This window comes from Mesoplodon mirus (assembly GCF_964341445.2).
Source record: "Mesoplodon mirus genome assembly, chromosome: 9".
NCBI classification, from domain to species: Eukaryota; Metazoa; Chordata; class Mammalia; order Artiodactyla; family Ziphiidae; genus Mesoplodon; species Mesoplodon mirus.
The window spans coordinates 29349215-29370488 of NC_138985.1; the positions used below are offsets into that span (position 1 = coordinate 29349215).

The 21274-nt window shown below is 48.1% G+C and overlaps 1 protein-coding gene across 1 annotated transcript in view; it reads left to right on the forward strand.

Moving 5' to 3' along the window:
• OGDH (oxoglutarate dehydrogenase) overlaps nucleotides 1-21274 on the forward strand; it is a 74772-nt gene that overhangs the window by 42588 nt on the left and 10910 nt on the right. The window contains exons 5-10 of the mRNA XM_082632844.1: nucleotides 4081-4196; nucleotides 7358-7512; nucleotides 7652-7798; nucleotides 8325-8415; nucleotides 8792-8971; nucleotides 13129-13257. Coding sequence (XP_082488970.1) covers nucleotides 4081-4196; nucleotides 7358-7512; nucleotides 7652-7798; nucleotides 8325-8415; nucleotides 8792-8971; nucleotides 13129-13257 — 818 coding nt within the window. The remainder of the gene's footprint in view (nucleotides 1-4080; nucleotides 4197-7357; nucleotides 7513-7651; nucleotides 7799-8324; nucleotides 8416-8791; nucleotides 8972-13128; nucleotides 13258-21274) is intronic.

Genomic DNA, 21274 nt, shown 5'->3' on the forward strand with positions numbered 1-21274 from the left:
CGAGGAGAAGGAAAGTCTTTTATTTACCTGTATTTTTTAGTTTCATGTTCTTTCTTCCTTCCTCCTGTCTGATTCCTTCTGGTATCATTTCCTTTCTGTTTACAACTTCTTTTAGCCATTCATTTAGGGTGACAGATTCTCTTAGTTCTCTTCATCTGAAAATGTTTTGATTTCTCCTCCATTCCTATAGGATATTATCACTGTATATAGGATTCTGGGGAAACAGTTCTTTTCTTTCAGCTCTTGGTAAGTGTGGTGCTACTTCCTTCTGGTCTCCATGGCTTCTGTTGAGAAATCCACTATTATTTGAGTTGTTTTGTCCTCTGTTGAGAAATCCACTGTTATTTGAGTTGTTTTGCCCTCTAGGCAAAGTGTCACTATATTCTGGCTGCTTTCAAGATTTTTTCTCTCTTTAAATTCAGAAGTTTAATTGTAACGTATTTTGACATGGATTTCTTTGGCTTTATTCTGTGAGTTCACTGAGCTTCTTGAGTCTGTGGGGTAAGTCTTTTGCCATATTTGGGAAGTTTCCAGCCTCCCGCTTTCTTTTCTCCCTCCGGGATTCATCAATACAACTGTGAGATCTTTTGTTACAGCATCACATGTCCCTAGGACTTTCTTCCCCTTTTTTTTTTTAAATGTTGAGCCTTCTTTTAATTTATTTATTTTTATTTTTGGCTGTGTTGGGTCTTCGTTTCTGTGCAAGGGCTTTCTCTAGTTGTGGCAAGCGGGGGCCACTCTTCATCGTGGTGCGCAGGCCTCTCACTGTCGTGGCCTCTCTTGTTGCGGAGCACAGGCTCCAGACACGCAGGCTCAGTAGTTGTGGCTTACGGGCCTAGTTGCTCTGCGGCATGTGGGATCTTCCCAGACCATAGCTCGAACCCGTGTCCCCTGCATTAGCAGGCAGATTCTCAACCACTGTGCCACCAGGGAAGCCCCTTCCCTTTTTTCCCCCCAACCTGTTTTCTCTGTATTCTTCAGGTTGGTTTATCTCTGTTGTTCTCCCTTTAAGTTCACTGATCCTCTGTCCTCTGATAGTGCCATTGAGCCCATTTACTAAGTTTTAATTTGGGTTATTATATTTTGCAGTTTCAAAATTTCCCATGTGGTGCTTCTTTGTATCTTAATTTTTTGCAGAGACTTTCTATGTCTTTGCTGAGACTTAATTTTTTTTTTCATGTCTCTCTCATGTTTTAATTGCTCACTGAAATCATTTGATAATGGCTTCTTGAGAATCTTAGGTAATTCTAACATCTGTGTCATTTTTTTTTTTTTTTTTTTTGCGGTACGTGGGCCTCTCACTGTTGTGGCCTCTCCCGTTGCGGAGCACAGGCTCCAGACGTGCAGGCCCAGCAGCCATGGCTCACGGGCCCAGCCGCTCCGCAACATGTGGGATCCTCCCGGACCGGGGCACGAACCCGCATCCCCTGCATTGGCAGGCGGACTCTCAACCACTGCGCCACCAGAGAAGCCCTATCTGTGTCATTTTGGTGTTAGTGTCTATTGATTATCTTTTCTCGTTCAATCTGACGTATTCCTAGTTCTTGTTATAAGTGATTTTTCCTTTTTTTAATATTTTCTTTTTTTTATATTTTATATTATATATATTTTTTATTTTTTATTTTTCTTTATATTGAAACCAGGGTTTTGGGTATTGTGAGATGGGATCTCGTTGAAATCTTTGTTATAGCAAGGCTCCTCTGAACATTGCTCTGGTAGGGAGGGGCCCACCTAGTTACTCCCCGGTGGAGATGGACATTCTGGGCCCCAAAGTCTCTGTTGACATTAGGGTGGGGGAGTGGGCTAGTGCATTACCTCCCAGAGAGAATGAAAGTTTGGGCTTCCTCTTGGGCCTACTTTGAAACCTTTGGGTGGGGTCAGAGGTCAGAGTGCACTGCAGCCTGACAAGGGTGTTGATGGGGCTGCAGTGTGTTCCGTATGTTTGGGTGGAGCAAAGCAGTTACAGTCTAAAAGTTTTCTGTCCTGCGAGGCTGCCTTTCTCCTGGTCCTTTAAAGAGAGCAGCTTTTGTTGGGGCTTTTTCTGTCTACACCTGTAGAAGTTTCCACATTCTTTGCTCCAAGTCTGGGATATGGGAGCCCAAAAGGAAACCCAGGGACCTCCTTGGCTGGTTGGCTTTTTTCTCCACCCTTTGGCGTCATCTTACATTTGTTTTATATATGATATCTGGGGTTTTTAGTTGCACTTGGTGGGGGAATAGGTAGGAATATGTCTATACTACCTTCCCAGGCGTCTGTAGATTTAAGTTCTCAAATGACTGTGAAGAACTAAGAAGCCAGGCCAGCAGTTTTGAAGTTCAGTAGTAGAGCCCAAGAATGATCAGTTCCTGGTGATGGAAATGAAAAATCACACATATGGTGAGGCCAAGGGCTCTTCATGCTGAAAGGTCATGACAAGCCCACATTCTCCTCTGGGACACACAGGTCATTGGTTAACTCCACAATCAAAATGTTCAAACTGTTCCCAACAGAGTGTGCACTCTTTGGATACCCCGGTTCCCTGAGCCCCCACTGCTGAGTGTTCCCATGAACTAGGAAAAGTGTCCCCCAGATAACTCTGGTTTTCCTCCATAAACACTGAGAGCTGGGCTGTGAAGGGCCAGAACCATGCTTTATCAGGCCCACGTGATGGCCCATCCTCATCCTTGATAGAACAACAGCAGGAAACGGGTGCATAGCTTAACCAAGCCACTCTACCATCACCACCACCACCCCACGGTGAAAAAAAGCCAGGTTGCTTTTGTTTTAATAAAACAAAAAGAGGTTGAAAAACCATATGCTTTTAAAACTTAAAAAAAAAAAGTATCCTAGAGCATTAGATAAATAAAAGCTGTCGTTCCCAAGCCAGCTTGAATAGGATCTTCCAGGGATGTTCATGGCCCATCCGTGACCAGTTGAGTCAAGTCCTGGCATTGGAGCCTGGAAATGTGCATTTTACAAATCTCCCAAATTCCCTAGAGATTTGGATACACAGCTGTGTTTGCGAGCAACTGCTTGGGTCCCTTACTGGGCCCTCTCTTATTTACACTTAATTAGGCCAGGAAATGGGAGACTGTCTGATCTTGCACAGTCAGGTGTTAGAGACTGTGGGTGCTCGTTTCACATTTCATCCTGGCGTCTGAGATTGTGAACTGCACCTTGCCTCACTCCAACCAATATCTTGTGGGTGGGAGCCTAACTTAGAGTGTCACTGGACAGTTTTCCTCCAAGTCCCTTCCCCTTTGATAATTACTGCAACATGAAACAAGCGCATAATGCCCTGGAAAGAGCCCCTCCACTCCATCACGTGTTTGTCAGTTTGAAATACGCTTTCAGATGAGGAGGCACCTTGCACGTGGTGCTCAGCAAATGGCAGTGATGAGTCAGTGATAGTCGGTTCCTTAGCAATTAGTCAGTAAATACGTGTCGGTATTGGACTGGGGAGAGCAATAATCAGATCTGTGACTTACGAGCGTTGTCTGGAGGATGGGTCTTTATGTGCAGTTGGAGGTCTTCCAGGAGACGGTGCCGTCCTTCATCAGAGGTGGCTGTGGAAGCCTCTGCCCTGCTGCCTGGCAGCTCTCCCGCAGGCCACTGGGCTTCTTGGTGACTGTCCCTCACTTCTCAGTCTCCTAGCTTCCACTCACCACATACAAATGCCATCACCATTAAGACATATGTGACCTAGTCTAGTCCAGTTCCTCATTTTCTACTTGAATTCTCTCCTTAACTATTTTTCATTTGCTTTCTGATTGACTTACCCAGTGCCTTTTCAAACCTAAATTGCTTTGTGTCTGTGGGACCTTGAAATACATTTTTCTCTAAATTATGAATAATTGGTGCACTGGACTAATATATGCCTCATGTGAATTTATTCTCCTTTACCTGTGATGCCAGTAATATACTCAGCTTCTGTTTGTTGCTAAAGTTTGTGTTTCTGGCTGTAATATAGTGTTTATTTTTGTACATAACAGAGGTTTTTATGATTTTGTTCTTCTTTTTTCTCTCCCCTGGGGAGTCCCTCCCCCTTTTCCTAAACTGTGGCCCCCGTATGGCTGTGCCCGTCTCTCCTCACCCCCGTAGGGTTCTACGGCCTGGACGAGTCTGACCTGGACAAGGTCTTCCACCTGCCCACCACCACGTTCATCGGCGGACAGGAGTCGGCCCTTCCACTGCGGGAGATCATCCGGCGCCTGGAGGTAAGAAAACACAAGTCGTTTCCAGAAAACTCCAGTGGACTTGCTAAAAACTTGTGTTGGCAGGAGGCCTCCAGACTAGGTTGTTTTTCTCTTGATCCTATTTTTTTTTTTTTTTTTTTTTTTTTTTTCTTTTTGCGGTATGCGGGCCTCTCACTGTTGTGGCCTCTCCCGCTGCGGAGCACAGGCTCCGGATGCGCAGGCCCAGCGGCCATGGCTCACGGGCCCAGCCACCCCGCGGCATATGGGATCCTCCCAGACCGGGGCACGAACCCGTATCCCCTGCATCGGCAGGCGGACTCTCAACCACTGCGCCACCAGGGAGGCCCCCTATTTTTTTTTTTTAACATAAGGGAAAGGGAATTGTTTTGTTTTTTGCTATTTTGTTGATGAAAATCCATGTTTTTTTATTTTTACAATCAACCATAACAAAATGTAGGCTCTGCTTCCAACTTTTAAAAATGTGTCCTAAAGCATTTGGTAAATAAAGGGTGTCATTCCCAAGCCAACTTGAATAGGAGCGCCTGGGGAGATTCCTGGCCCACCTACGACCAACTGAGTCAGCTCTGGTTTTGGAGCCTGGAAGTGTGCATTTTTACAAATCTCCCAGAGATAGGGATACGCAGCTGTGTTTGCAAGCGACTGCTCGAGCCCCAGGTTGTACTGATCCAGCATTTGAAAGGGGCAGAGAGCCGTGCACGGATCTCATTTCATCCAGTGCCAGAACCCAGGAGTTGGGCTGTTGTGGACACTTGGACCTGGACTCCAGGGGTCCCAGCCATAGCGCCTCCTGTCCCCAGAGGGCCCCACGTCCAGGGCTCTTCCAAGAGAGCCTACGATTCTGACTTGTCCCAGTTCGGAATTCCCCTTCTCGTTGTTTACAGATATTTGTGTAAACTCACCCGATGATGGTGGGTTAGGTATGTTTACATGTGACGTGTGCATGCACTGGGCGGCTGTGTGAGCTGACAGAATTTAAGTATGTTCTTGGTCCCGTGACATAATAATCAACTTGAAATTCTTTGAATACTTAGAGCGAGTGCAATTTCTTGGCTTCCTAACGGCTCACTAGAGAGAGAAGCTAAGAATCGGCACCTAAAACCCCCTGCCCTTTTCTCCTGGGGATTGAGCCAAGAACAGGAAAAACAAACTATGATCCAGGGGCCCAGTAACTATGTGTCCAAGTTAATAGCTAAATTCATGCTGATAATAATGGAGACATACTGTTTTTGACCTGATTGTTTCCTTTGAGCCTTTAATTGTTCAGTAATGGACATAAGGAGCCCGGGCGTGTTCTCCTGCCTCCACAGCTCAAGGAGGGAGCCCCTCCCCCTCCCCTCCTCCTCCTGCCCCACTTCCTCCCTCCCCCTCCTCTCCCCCTCCTCTCCCCCTTTCCCTTCCTTCATTCTCTTCCCCTCCCCTCCCCTCTCCCCTTCCCCTCCCCTCTCTCCCCACCCCTTCCTCTCCTCTCTGCTAGGCTTACAACTCAGACTTTGGGTCCCAGGGAAGATGCACCCTTTTTTAAGCTGAGGGAGGAAGGTTCAAGGTTCATGTTAACAGACGCTGTGGCTGGGCCATGTTTTCTCAAATGTGTTTGTGCAGAAATACACTTTCTTCTGTGGCTCAGCAGATCAGGACACTGTCACTGTACAGCTCCGGTGGAAGTGGTGACTCGTGCTGGCTCTGAAGTCAGGGAAGGCAGGCCAGCACCCCCCATCCCTGGGCTTCTTGTGCATCCAGTTTAAAAGTTCCCAGTTTATCACATGAGGTGTCATCAGGGAAATATAGTTTTGGAGTTAATGAAAATACCTTAAACACCAAGGTCTTTCCCAGCTCCATTTCCTCTTTTTGTCCCTAGGCAAGGTTTTCCTCCTCTTGGCTAGGATGATAGCGAGCGCGTTGTGGTTGGCCATTATTTTGAGTTCAGACAAATGTCCCTTTGTGTCATTATCATAGAATTAACATGCAGAGGTGCCCACCCTGCTCTGGTGTCACATCTGGACCCACCACTGGGATCCCAGGTGCATCCTCACCCTGCACTGTGCCAGCCAGTTTCCATGTCTGTTGTGAAAACCAAAGGGGGTCACAGACAGAACCACCAAGCAGAACCTGGCCTTCTAAGTGCTTGGTCAGCATGGCTGCTGCGAAGACGTTGAAAGGCATTTGTGGGCTCTAAAACTTATTGTCGGGAGTTCCCTGGTGTCCTAGTGGTTAGGATTCAGCGGTATCACTACCATGGCCCAGGTTTGATCCCTGGTCAGGGAACTGAGATCCCATAAGATGTGCAGCGTGGCCTTTATATATATATATATATATATATATATATACATACATATACATACACATATACATATATATATATAAATTGATTTTAAAAAATTATTGTCACACCAGGGCATTGCTTTTTAAATTCCTAAAAGCAGTGGTTGAGAATCCACCTGCCAATGCAGGGGACATGGGTTTGAGCCCTGGTCCGGGAAGATCCCACATGCTGCAGAGCAGCTAAGCCCATGCGCCACAACTACTGAGCCTGTGCTCTAGAGCCCGTGAGCCACAACTACTGAGCCCGCGTGCCCAGAGCCCGTGCTCCGCAACAAGGGAAGCCACCACAACGAGAAGCCCGCACACTGCAACGAAGAGTAGCCCCAGCTCGCCTCAGCTAGAGAAAGCCCACGTGCAACAACGAAGACCCAACACAGCCATAAATTAATTAATTAATTAATTTTTAAAAATAAATCAATAAAAGCCTTCTTAACTTAAGTGGCCACTGAGCTGTGATATCCACCGGCAGCACAGGGCCTTTCTTTCCCAGGGTGGTGGGCACAGTCTGACCTTGAGGTCAGAGAACCTGTCTTCCCCAGGAGCTTCCCCGTCCCTGGGCTGGTGCTTCTGTCCTCCCGCCATGAAGGGAGCATGTCTTGGCTTAGTGGTTCTCACTGTCCCCTCCGTGCCTATTGGGCCCTGTACTCTGTGGAGGAAGTATTTCATGGCCAGGTTCGGAGTGAGAGGAGGTTGTGGGCTCAGACTTGGTGCCCCAGGTCACAGCTGGCTCTGTTGCATTTGAAAGGGAGGGCCACCTGTGCCTGCCAGCCTTCTGGCTGAGTGGGCAGTCAACACAGCTGGGGGGACACCCCCTTGATCCCGTGTGTGTGTGTGAACACCAGATGGCGTACTGCCGGCACATTGGGGTGGAGTTCATGTTCATCAATGACCTGGAGCAGTGCCAGTGGATCCGGCAGAAATTTGAGACGCCTGGGGTCATGCAGTTCACCAGCGAGGAGAAGCGGACCCTCCTGGCCCGGCTCGTGCGCTCCACCAGGTACGGGGCTGCACTGGTCCCGTCAGTGTGGCACAGCCTGTTGACAGGGGTGGGTGGGTTTGGAGTGTGGCCACAGCCCCACGAGAGCAAGGTTGGCCCTGGTGACTTGGCTCTTCAGAGTGGCTTGGTTCCCGTCCAGGTTTGAGGAGTTCCTGCAGCGGAAGTGGTCATCTGAGAAGCGCTTTGGTCTCGAAGGCTGTGAGGTGCTGATTCCTGCCCTCAAGACCATCATTGACAAGTCAAGTGAGAACGGAGTGGACTACGTGATCATGGGGATGCCGCACAGGTACCTGGCTGCCCCTCATGCTTCCAGAGCACGGGGTGGGGCACTAGGCAAGCAAGGAGGCTGGCTCGCCTGGAACGTACTTGCACCCCTGCCCCGGGACAGCCATCGCCACAGTATCCCCCTCCCTCGGTAGCCACTGTCACACTCAAGGCCATAGTGGTTTTAGGCAGGCATCTTGGCCTCATGCCCTTGTCGGGATCTCCACTGAGGGAGGTTAACCTAGAGGGAAGGCTGCTCGGTGACGTGGAGCGGAGACCTCAGCTTGAGGCGGCAGCGGAGGCTGAGGGTGGAGCGTTCGCCGCAGGCTGGCAGTGTTTCTCCGTTTTCTACCTTTCTTCCTCCCACCTCATCGTGGCCCTGGGTGCCGGGCAAGCAGAGGCTGAGTGTCCCACATCAGCTCTGCTCTCAGCTCCTCTCGGGCTGCAAACCGAGGCACTGCCTGTCCATCGGGGGAGGAAGGGGCTAGAACAGCATTGCCTGCTGCCCGGAACACAGCTCAGGCCCTGCTCGCTCCTCTGTGTACCAGAGGGCGGCTGAACGTGCTTGCAAACGTCATCAGGAAGGAGCTGGAGCAGATTTTCTGTCAGTTCGACTCAAAGCTGGAGGCAGCTGATGAGGTGAGACACCTGATTTCTTTTAGAAACTAGCATAGCTCCGACCCACACCAGACCCTGGTTCCACTTGTTCCTGTGGAAGCACCTGGGCCTGGGATCCTCCATACCACTAGCAAAGGAGGTGGCTGGTGGCCGACCTCCTGGAGAAAAGAGAGATCAGAGGCCTGGCAGCCCCCACAGTCCTCCCCGCTGGGGTTTGGGACGTGCGCCTCTGGTTGAGGGACCTTCTCCCTGTGCCCTAGGTAGAGCCATTCTGGGGAAGGGCTTTCCATCCTTCCAGGAATGGGGGTTCTGGGAGGAGAAATAACACAGGACAGGGCTGTTGTGAAGAGTAAGCATCTCCATGCCCAGGATAAAGACCGACTGTTTGTACCTTCAGGGTTCTGGAGACGTGAAGTACCACCTGGGCATGTATCACCGGCGGATCAACCGAGTGACCGACAGGAACATCACCCTGTCGCTGGTGGCGAACCCTTCCCACCTGGAGGCTGCCGATCCCGTGGTGATGGGCAAGACTAAAGCTGAGCAGTTTTACTGCGGGGACACCGAGGGAAAGAAGGTAAGGCCACGGGGGCCGGCCAGGGGCAGCCCTGAGGCCAGATGGTCCCGGACTGGCTCACAGCCTTAGGCACGTCCCAGACCTCATATTTCTGGAATTTAACAAAATATTCTGAATGGATCTTGAAAGAGTAGCCATAGTATTAATAAATTAATCCCAGTTACAGATAATACTTCCTTCCAAGTTGTGACCACCAGAGCTAGGTGGGGAGTAGATTGCTTTCATTGTCACCACGCCTGTGGAGAAGCTAGTCTTGTACAATATCATGGTGGACAAAGAGGCTTTGTCACTGAACAGGAGGAGAGAGTCTTAAGGAAAAGATGTGGGTGAGCCTAAAGGAAGAATTGTAAAACTGACAGATGGGGGGGCTTCCCTGGTGGCGCAGTGGTTGAGAGTCCGCCTGCCGATGCAGGGGACATGGGTTCGTGCCCCGGTCCGGGAAGATCCCACATGCCGCGGAGAGGCTGGACGCGTGAGCCGTGGCCGCTGAGCCTGCGCGTCCGGAGCCTGTGCTCCGCAGCGGGAGAGGCCACAACAGTGAGAGGCCCGCGTACCACAAAAAAACCCAAAAAAGCCCTGACAGATGGGAGGAGAGGTCGAGTTTGTAGCAGGGTGGCACCATTTAGAGATGGAGAGCAGCTCGAGTTCCGGGGGGCCCTGGTACCGGCATTTTCCAGGTGTGTGATGCTGAATGCTTAATGTTGGTTGGCCAGCCTACTTATGTATAGAAATCCCCGGTGGATTTTAACTCCTTGTCCTTGTTTAATCTCAAAGTAGAAGTCTGTCTGTAACAAATTGTACAGTTCTTATTACTTAATGATAACCTCAAAGCCAAGCAATAAGAAAAATCAAGTTTTTGTAGTGTCTGCGTGTGCATTCTGGGGCATGTTCAAAGTCAGCATCACCACCCTACTCTCAAGCATCTCTTGTTCTTCCTAGAAATAGGATCATATGTGAGGAAGCTAACAGAACATACACAATGTGATGTAAAGCTGCAGGCTCACTGGTAAAGAGCTTCAGAAGAGAGCTATATGGGTGTGGAAGGAAGTGGAATGAAAGGCAGTCAAACCCTCTCATCGATAGAGCAGGTAGTTGTCATATTTAATTAAAGAAACAGCAGGATTTAGGTAGACGGGAAGAAAAGGACATTCTCTGGAGATGAAAGAAGGACGAGGATGGAGGTGGGGTTGTGCTGTGGGCAGAGCAGGGAGGAAGGAGCTGGCCCAGGGATGCCCTGGAGAGGGGTCAGACTTTTTAGAGGTGGAACCAAGCATTAGTTTACTAGGTTCTGTCATTTAAAACACTGTGAATCTACTCGTACTGTGTTTGGATGGTTAGAGGGTAACGGGATCCCGGCCAGAGGTGGCATTGGGAACCAGAAGTGGTTCCTGCACCACAAAGAGTGTGGCCCGTGGGGAGGGTGTCGGGACATGAGAGTTACTTTGCTGAGCTTGGGGGCCTGGACGGTGCCTCAGAAACTCCAAGCGGGTAAAAAGTGGCTTCCCGTGCAGCCCCCGAGACCACCAGTGACACAGTGTCCGGTGACGGGATAGGGAGGAAACCAGCATCGGTGACCAGTGCCTCCAGCATTTCCGCTGTCTGTGGCTGGGACCCTTGCCCAGGCATTCGGGGCCAGGGAAGGGAACAAGATTGCAGAAAATTTTGTGACATTCACATTGATAAATTACAGACAAAAACCACTCCAGCATCGCTTGCTTAGAATGCTGGAAACATCCTGAAAAGGAATGTGGAGGGTATCTAACATGCTTCCGATGATCACAGCAATCCATCCTGTGAGGCCGGGAGAGGCTGATTAGCCCTGTGTGGTCACCAGGCACTTGTCTGAGGGAGTGCCCTGTCCGTGGGAGTACCCTGCCTGGTGTGGACGGCCCATCCCTCCAGGCCCCTGCCCCCGCCCCTCTATCTGAGCCCACCCTTGCCCGTGCTCAGCGGGCGGGTCTAGACCAGACCCCACCAGCCCTTCACACCTGCTCTCCTTGCTACTCTTCCCAAACCCTTAGGCAATTATCTGATTTCTGTTAAACCCAGAATCCAGGGAGCTGGAGTATTTGTTACATAACCTTCAGTGTTTCAGAAAAAAAAACTATGTAATTTCTATAAATGTGGCCAAGGTTCTTCTATAACCTGGTGCAAGACTGAGCCTGACCCAGCTTGGCTCAGGGCTGATGTGGCCCTTGGGACATTCGTGTGGGAAAGCAGCTCCCTAGCGCCGCGGGTGGCCTGCCACGGACGGAGGCCTGCTCCTACCTGGGTCCAGATCGGGCCGCCAGGGTGTGTGATTTTAGCAAGCAGCGCTGCGCTGAGGGAACACAAGGGACTGAGTGCAGCCTAGCAAGGGGCACAATACAGCTTCTCCAGAGGATCAAGAGAAACAGCGTGAGGAGAGGGGAGGTTGACCCTGAGGTGCCCTACGGCAGAAGGCCGAGGTTGTACAGAGAAGGCTCTGCAGAGAAACGCGCGTCCTGGCGAGCAGGAAGAGGCGCCATGGCCCCTGGTCGTTTGGGCCCTGGCAAGGCTGCAATCCTCTGAGGAGGTCCCTGCACAGACCCGACACTTGTGTCCACATCCACCTGTCCCAGACAGCGTCCCTGTGTCCCTCAGGGCAGGACACATGGGGTTCTGCTAAAAAAAAATCTAGATTTTTGTCCCTGAAGAGCACGTGGACCTTCCCTTCCTGGTGCTGTGGACCAGGGAGGTGACAGGAGGTGACAGGAGCTGAGGAAACACAGCAAGAGGGCGTCAAGGAGCAGGGGTGGCAGGGCCGTGGGGCTGTACCAAACAAGCAGGTAATGTGTTGAGGACAGTGGGAACAGTGTCTCACGGTGTAGGAGGTGTTTATAAATGCGGAAGGAGGAAGGCCCAGAAAAAGGCTTGGAATTGGAGATATTGTAGTTGTACAGTGTACAGATTTAGAAATCTCTGTGTGCGTGAACCTGTACATCTGGCTTTTGGCTCTGCGCTGAAACAGCCTAGAAGCGTGATGTTCTAGAGGTAATGAGCACACGCATACTAGTCTTCAGTGCCGTCCTCCGCCGAAGGAACCAGGCTCCTTAGAGAAGTGTCTGATTCCAGGGCTGGGCAGGAACAGTGCAGCAGGGAGCTGAAATCTCTGTTGTGCCAGAAAGCAAGGAGGCCCCCATGAGCCATGGGGCCTGTCCAGGTGCCACGGGACCCCCACGCCAAGTTTGGGACGGTGTGAGCGTCCAAACAACTACAGATACTAGTCAGTTACAGCCAGTTGAATAAAACAGGAATCCGTGAGCACGTATTAATACAAATAAATAAAAAAGTCGAGAAGAGAAAGCTCTTATGGAATGCCAGCGCGTGAAGGTAGGAGTGACACCTGGCAGCATCCCAGGGGTGCCGCTCAGGCTGCTGGGTGGGTGGAGGTGTGAGGAGGAGGAAGATCTAGAAGTTCTCCTCACTGTTCTCGTTGCCGAGGAGAAATGGCGAGTTTAAAGGGAGAAACAGGGACTTGCTGGCAGTCCAGTGGTTAAGACTCTGCACTTCCACTGCAGGGGGTGCAGGTTCGATCCCTGGTTGAGGAACTAGGATCCCACATGCCGCGCGGCGTGACCAAAAAAAAAAAAAGGGAGAGATAGCTACCTGTCCAGGTGATCCAAGTCAACTTCATCCACATGGGGTAGGCCAGCTCCGGCGTCCCCTGGTACGGAATGCACCGTTCCTGAGTCTGGTCACACAGGACCATCGGAGCCCAAGACCTGTCTGCAACGTGGAGATGGGAGACACAATGGGCTGCTCCAGGTCGAGAGGCTAAAGAGGCGTGGCCCTAAGAGCACGTCCACGTGGGGTCTGGGCCAGCATTGCTTTCCTGATGAGAGGTTCCTGCGTGGTGGGTTCAGGGGTGGTGGGCATTGGCTCTGCAGCAAATGATGGCAGGATGGCTGGTGTGCAGACATGGAGGGCACCCTCGTGGGGCACATCCTCAGGGGTAAGGGGGTGCCGGGGGGGTCCTGGGGGTCTTTGTGCCTTCCTACCATTTTCTTTCTAAGTTCGAAATTATCTCAAAATATATCATTTTTTGAAAAGTGGATTGTGACTGAATCTCCAGTGTGCCTTGTGGACGTGGTGGTCCGGACCATGTCACATTTGGGGTCTCCTTTGCATGTCTGCAGGTCATGTCCATCCTTCTGCACGGGGATGCTGCATTTGCCGGCCAGGGCATCGTGTACGAGACCTTCCACCTGAGTGACCTGCCGTCCTACACGACTCACGGCACTGTCCACGTGGTCGTCAACAACCAGGTAACTTGGACTCCAGGCGGGCTCTGGGGTCTTTTCAGCAGAGAAGGCTGTGGAGGCCACAGCATCAATTAGACTTTCTCCTGAGGCTTCTACACTCACATCAGCCTTACTTAGAATGACATGTTTTCATCATTTAATACATTTGTTGTTTTCTGATTAATAAACTTGGACAAACAGGAAACTTTCTTTAAAGTGGAGAGATTTTAATTACAGTGTTTAAGATCATGGTGTTGTTTCAGAATATTTTCTTCCATACCCACAAGCATATAGATGGCTTTCCTCTTTTAAGAAACTGGGTTCTATACACACAGTTTTATATCCACTTCTTTTTTACCACAGTATTTTCTCATGGCATTATATATTCTTAAAATATTAATTTTAATGGAAATATTCATTATAGGTTGTTTTATAAAATAGATAGTGAAAAGGTGCCAAGGAAAGAGAAATGTCTAAAAACAACCTATCTCTGAACTGTGTTTTAAACAGATGACCAAACACAGAGAGTCTTTACTGCTTTTTGGGTAGGGGCTGAGATGCTAACAGGAATGGTCTTCAATCTGGACAGAGTACAGCAAAGATCATTCACAGGAATTGGAAGCCCAAAACACAGGGGGATTTTTTTTTTTTTAAAGAAGAAAGTTTTTCCATGAGTAGTCTCCAGAGTCAGGTGAATTCCATCCCAGGAGTTTTTTGTTTGGTTGATTGGTTGGGTTTTTTTGGTGGGTTGTTTTTTTTTTTTTTTTTGATTATTTATTCTTTTTTTTTTTTTTTTTTTAATTTATTTTTGGCTGCGTTGGGTCTTCATTGCTGCGCGTGGGCTTTCTCTAGTTGGGGCTACTCTTTGTTGCGGTGCATGGGCTTCTCATTGCAGTGGCTGCTCTTGCTGTGGAGCACGGGCTCTAGGCGCACGGGCTTCAGTAGTTGTGGCATGTGGGCTCAGTAGTTGTGGCGTGCGGACTCTAGAGCGCAGGCTCAGTAGTTGTGGCACATGGGCTTAGTTGCTCTGTGGCATGTGGCATCATCCCAGACCAGGGCTCGAACCTGTGTCCCTTGCATTGGCAGGCGGATTCTTAACCGCTGCGCCACGAGGGAAGTCCCTCTCCATTTGTTTAGATTGGGTAATTTCTGTTCCATCTTTAAGTTCTCTGACTCTTTCCTTTCTCCCTTCCATTCTGCTATAGAGCACCTCCATTCAGGTTTGGGGTTTTTTTCCCTGATTTCCACCCACCCCCGGGGGCTTTTGTTTGTTTGTTTGTTTTTGTTTATTCAACTCTAAAGTTTCCACTTGGTTCTTTTCGTATCTTCTGTTTCTTTGCTGAGTTTCTATTTTTTCATGTATTTCAGGCATGTTCATATTTTTTTTTTTTTTTTTTTTTTTTTTTTTTTTTTTTGTGGTACGTGGGCCTCTCACTGTTGTGGCCTCTCCCGTTGCGGAGCACAGGCTCCGGATGCGCAGGCTCAGCGGCCATGGCACACGGGCCCAGCCGCTCCGCAGCACGTGGGATCTTCCCAGACCAGGGCACGAACCCGTGTCCCCTGCATCGGCAGGCGGACTCTCAACCACTGCGCCACCAGGGAAGCCCCATAATTTTTATTGAGGTATTTTTATGAAGTTTGCTTTGAATTTTATGAATTTTAATTTTATGAAGTCTTTGTCAGGTAATTCTAAAATCCGTCATCTCAGTGTTGGCTTTTAATGATTGCTTTTTCTCATTCAAGCTAAGATTTTTCTGGTTTTTGGTATAACAAGTGATTTCTGATGAAACCAGACATTTTGAGGATATGTTATGAAACTCAGAATCTTATTTAAATCTCCTGTTATAGCAGGTGTCCTCTGGACATTTCGGATCAGGGTGGGGGGACACTTGTTACTGCCAGGTGGGGTACAGGTCCAGGTTCCCCACCCCAGGTCTGTTGATACCCAGGGAAGGGAGGGGACGGAGGGTGGGACAAGGGTGCTTTGTTACTGCTTCCCAAGTGGCCTCCACTGACACCAGGGATGGAGTGGTTGCCTAATTACCAACAGCCTAGGGGGACTGCTGGGGACACCGGGCCTTTGCTGGGGCAAGTGGGGGTGGCCACAGTGTTTTCTGTGGGGTTGGCTGCAACAGGGTGGTGATTGTCTAAAAATCTTCTGTACTGCTAGGCGGCCTGTTCCTGGTCTTCTGGCCAGAGAGAGCCACTTTCCTTGAAACTTCCTTTTTGCTATGCCTGTTGGCGTTTCTGAGTTGCCTGCTTCTCTAGCCCTAAATTTGGCCTATATGAGGCAAAAAGGTAGCCCTGGGAATGATCACAAGTCATTCCTCGGGACCTGAGGTCCCCAGCTGATCTGCTTGCTTCTGTCTACCTTCAGTGTTTGTTTTATATATATAATGCCTTGGGTTTTTAATTGTACTTATTAGCAGGAGAAGGAGGGCGAGGTACATCTCCTCCATCTTCCAGAAGTGGAAGTCCCTATGAGCACTTTTTTTAAAGTGTAAATTCCATTTCTTTAGTAAATATAAGACTATTCAGGTTATCTGTTTCTTCTTGAGTGAGCTCTGGTTACTTCTGTCTTCCATGGAATTTTTTCATTTCATTTAAGTTGAAAGATTTATGAGCATAAAGTTTGCAATGTTCTCTATCAGGGTCTGTTGTTTTATCCCTTCTTTCATTCCTAATATTGGTAATTTGCATGTTTTCTCTTTTTCTCGGTTATATAGATTTGTTGTTGGTGTCAAAGGAACAGCTTTGATTGCATTGTATTTTCTCTGTTGTTTTCCTGTTTTCTATTTCATTGGTTTCTGCTCTTTGTAATTTCTTTCCTTCTACTTGCTTTGGGTTTAATTTAGTCTTCTCTTTCTAGTTTCTTATGTCTTATTTATTGACTTGAAACCTTCCTTCTTGGCAATATAAACATTTAACAGTATTTCAATTTAAGAATCACATTACATGGGCTTCCCTGGTGGCACAGTGGTTGAGAGTCCACCTGCCGATGCAAGGGACGTGGGTTCAAGCCCAAGCTGGGTCTGTGAGCCATGGCTGCTGAGCCTGCTGAGCCTGCGTGTCCAGAGCCTGTGCTCCGCAACAGGAGAGGGCACAACAGTGAGAGGCCCGCGTACCACCAAAAAAAGAAAAAAAAAGAACCACATTACACAAATACAGTACAGGTAAGCCTTTGGTTTATCAAACTTCTTATGACAGAAGGTTAAGCATTTTAGTTGAACTTAAGTGAGACTGTGTCCAGAGGAGAGAGTCTTAGGATGGCATAGTGTCTGGAAAATTACCCTAAAAGGAAGCCGTGACCACATAGCCCAGAAGATGGAAGACTCCTAGAAGCATAAGAGCTGTTTTCAAATAAATGAATGCTTCACAAAGCAAGGAATATAATGGGCAGAGTCTGCACCAATGCATAGCAATTACCAGGAAGCAGCAGATTTCAGCTGAATGAAAAGAACTTCCAACAGTCAGACCTGTTCCTTTTTTTTTTTTTTTTTTTTTTTTTTTTGCGGTACGCGGGCCTCTCACTGTTGTGGCCTCTCCCGTTGTGGAGCACAGGCTCTGGACACGCAGGCTCAGCGGCCATGGCTCACGGGCCCAGCCGCTCCGCGGCATGTGGGACCTTCCCGGACCGGGGCACGAACCCGTGTCCCCTGCATCGGCAGGTGGACTCTCAACCACTGCGCCACCAGGGAAGCCCCCTGTTCCTTTTTTTTTTTGCACCGGATAAAATTTAATAGGGTGGGGAAGACACTGAAAACAGGAGACAGGGAAGAAGGTGCAGGGTCCGGGTTGGGTGAGGGCCTTAGTTAGCCGAATCTGGGGCCTTCAGGCCCACCCAGCTGCATCTGCAGGTTGATGCGGTAGCCCTGAAAGCTGCAGAGCGCCCGGCCCATGTGGGAGCAGGGGTAATGGCGTGGATGGGAGCAGCCAGGGACAGAGCTGCAGGGTTGAAGGAAACAGGACTCCAACCAGGATAGACCATTTGGCTCTAGGGTCCCATCTGGCTTTCAAACCCAGCAGTTCCACTTTGTGGGGTTTTCCTACTAGTACACTCACTCCCAAATGTCTACTGAGAGATTTCTTTAAAGATATCACTTGGGGAATTCCGTGGCTGTCCAGTGGTTAGGACTCGGTGCTTTCACTGCCGGGGCCCGGGTTTGATTCCTGGTCAGGGAACTAAGATCCTGCAAGACACGCAGTGTGGCCCCCCCCTGCCAAATATATATATATATATATATGTATATATGTATATATATATATATATATATATATATATATATACATATATACATATATATATATAATATATATTATATGTACATTATATATGTCACTGCTGCACAATTAATATCTTAATAAAACTGGAAGGAAAAATAAATGTACAAAGCTGAAATAAGTAAATATGGAGGGGCACTGTGGGGAAGCTATCACTGCTGCATCAATACTAGAAACCAGAATTTCTACCCCTACATCAGTAGGGAGCTGGTTAAATAATTTATGATATATCCATCCACGTGTTAAAAGGCTTAAATGAATTAATACATATAAATTAATATACATAAAGTGCTCAGAATAGTGCCTGGCCCGTAAATAAGCACTAATGTAAGTTAACTGCAACCGCAGTGTAATAAAACCATTTGAGAGAGTAGGATCTATATATACTGTTGAAATGAACTATAAGATACAGTAAGTGGGGGAAAAAAGTGCAGAGCAGAATGTGGAGTATAGCTCCATCTCCGTGTGTGTGTGTGAGTGGGTGGGTATGCGTACACCCACCATGTGTGTTTAAAGATGAAGAAGTCAGGGACTTCCTTGATGGTCCAGTGATTAAGACTCCGAGCTCCCAGTGCAGGGGGCCCAGGTTCAATCCCTAGTCAGGGAACTAGATCCCGCACGCCACAACTAAGACCCGGCGCAGCCGAATAAATAAATAAATATTTTTAAAAAATATAATAAAAAAGATGAAGTCAGTAACAGTGGTGGATATTGGGGAGGGCAGCTGGGGGACTGAGGTCTCAAAACTTCGAAGCAATTCACTTTCTGTGATGTTCTAGCTGTAATGTGCATATTATGGTCACTGTCTTACCTGGTCCCTACCCTCATTTCCCTATGGGGAGACCCAGACCCAGAAAGACCATGGGATTGATCAAGGTTCTCTGTAAGTGCTCATCAGAATTCTCCCTGGTACATCTTTTTTTAATGTTCTCATCAGTTTGTGACTATTTCTAATCTTTTCTTTAGTCATTGTAATAAAGGAGTTTATGTAAAAGCAATTCATCATAAATAAATAAAGAAAGAATTCTCAGACTTCTGTAAAAACTACAGTTTTGCTAATGTGTTCTTAAATCTTTTTACTGTTTTTGATAACATCAGTCATGACATGGGGCCAGTAAGATCTGTAGCAGGAAAGGAAAGACGTGCTTTGCTGAGGCTCTTGTTTCTCTAAGGACATATGTAGGATTTCCTCTTCTGAATTTTTCTTCTAAGGAAGCCATCAGTTGCTAAATGCTTTTGTATAAGAATGTTTATGGGCGCGGTGGGGGGGCTTCCCTGGTGGCGCAGTGGTTAAGAATCCGCCTGCCAATGCAGGGGACGTGGGTTCAAGCCCTGGTCCGGGAAGATCCCACATGCCGCAGAGCAACTAAGCCTGTGTGCAACAACTGCTGAGCCTGCGCTCTAGAGCCCACGAGCCACAACTACTGAGCCTGTGTGCCACAACTACTGAAGCCCGTGTGCCTAGAGCCTGTGCTCCACAGCAAGATAAGCCACCGCAACAAAAAGCCTACGTACCACAATGAAGAGTGGACCCCACTCACCGCAACTAAAGAAAGCCGGGACGCAGCAACGAAGACCCAACGCGGCCAAAAATAAAAATACATAAAATAAATTTTAAAAACAAAAAACAAAAAAACTTACTAAAAAAAAAATGTTTATCGGGCTTTCCTGGTGGCACAGTGGTTAAGAATCTGCCTGCCAATGCAGGGGACACAGGTTGGAGCCCCGGTCTGGGAAGATCCCACATGCCACAGAGCAACTAAGCCCGTGCGCCACAACTACTGAGCCTGCGCTCTAGAGCCCACGGGCCACAACTACTGAAGCCCATGCACCTAGAGCCCATGCTCTGCAACAAGAGAAGCTGCCGCAATGAGAAGCCAGTGCAGTATAATGAAGGGTAGCCCCTACTCGACGCAACTAAAGGAAGCCTGTGCACAGCAACGAAGACCTGATGCAGCCAAAAATAAATTTATTTATTTATTTATTATTTACTTATTTATTTTTTTGTGGTACGCGGGCCTCTCACTGTTGTGGCCTCTCCCGTTGCGGAGCACAGGCTCCGGACGCGCAGGCCCAGCGGCCATGGCTCACGGGCCCAGCCGCTCCACGGCATGTGGGATCTTCCCAGACCGGGGCACAAACCCGCGTCCCCTGCATCGGCAGGCGGACTCTCAACCACTGCGCCACCAGGGAAGCCCTAAATTTATTTTTTTAAGAAAAGATTTTTCAGGGAAATGTTTAGGAAAAAAAAAAAGTTTATCAAAACCAGAGAGTCTTCGTATAAATTTTGGCAAAGCCGTAGGAAGCAGTATTATATAATCGTTAAAATATTTAATATCCTGGGGAAATGATCGCAACATGGTGAGTGGAAATGCAGGTTACTCACGCTGCTAGTAGGAGGGTGAGTGGTACAACCACTTTGGAGAGCACTCGATGGTATTTAGGTGAAATGTTCTGACCCTGTGGCTTAGTTTCCCCTTCTTAGGAGTACTGCAGAGAAACTCAGTGCTTGCTGGAGAAAACCTCTGTAAGAATGTGTACAGTAACAGTGTATTAACCACAAGTTGGAAACAACTAAATGTCCAACAACAGGAGAATGGATAAGTGAACTGTGGTATATACTATTCAGTACTTAGATTTCACTAAGCTCTACTACAGGAAGTAGAGGTACATGTTTCAACCTGGACGAACCATGAATATAAATACTGAACAGAAAGCAAGTTGCAAAGGATTTGCACAGCATATAGAGTATGACACCATATGTAAGGTGCATAGACTATATATCTCTATGGTTTAAAAGACATGGAAATACTCTTCCAAAATGTCAGTGCTATGAAAAACCAAGAAAAGCAAGAAGCCTTCAAGATTAAAGGGGACTAGAGAGAGGTGACAACTAATGCAGGGTGATGTGCTGGATTGGATACGGGACTGAGGCAAGAAAGACTAGATATCGTTAGGACAATTGGTGGAATGTGTCTACCGAGGGTCAGATAATGGTATTCTGTAATATTAAATTGCTTGGGCCGAGAACTGCACTCTGGCTGGTAATGAAATGTCCATGTTTTAGGGAATAGGGACGTCTCCTACTTACCTGCAAATGGTTTAGGAAAAATGTGTGTGTGTACGTGCGTGTGTAATGGAAAGAGCATGAATAAGAAAAGGGGCAAAATGGCAACAGTTGGTGAATCTGAGTAAAGACTGTGTGGGAGTTCTCTGTATGCTTTCAACTTTTCCATAAATCTGAATGATATCAAAATTTTAGTGAACAGTAAGCCTAAGAAGATACTATATATTGTTTATGGACACATGGAATACATATTGCAACACGTAGAAACTATGTCCTCCACTTTCAGGGCCGTGCTCCCTGTGTGTGGGCCAGCTGTAGCAGAAATGTATAAAAAGTCCTGAAACTGTTAAGATTTGCTCATTTTGGCTTGTGAGTTCATGGGTGATCATTATAGTATTATCATACTTTCTATATGTTTGAAGTAGTTCATAAAAATAAATTTTAGGTATTTGTTTTCTTTATTTTCTTTTTTATTTTTTTGGTTGCGTCAGGTCTTAGCTGTGGCATGTGGGATCTTTTGTTGCAGTGTGTGGGCTCTTCATTGTGGCACGCAGGCCCCTCTCTAGTTGTGGCGTGCGGGTTTTCTCTCTCTAGTTGTGGCGCGTGGGATCTGTAGTTTGTGGCACGCAGGCTCTCTCGCTGAGGCGCGCGAGCTCAGTAGTTGTGGCTCGGGGGCTTAGTTGCCCCGTGGCA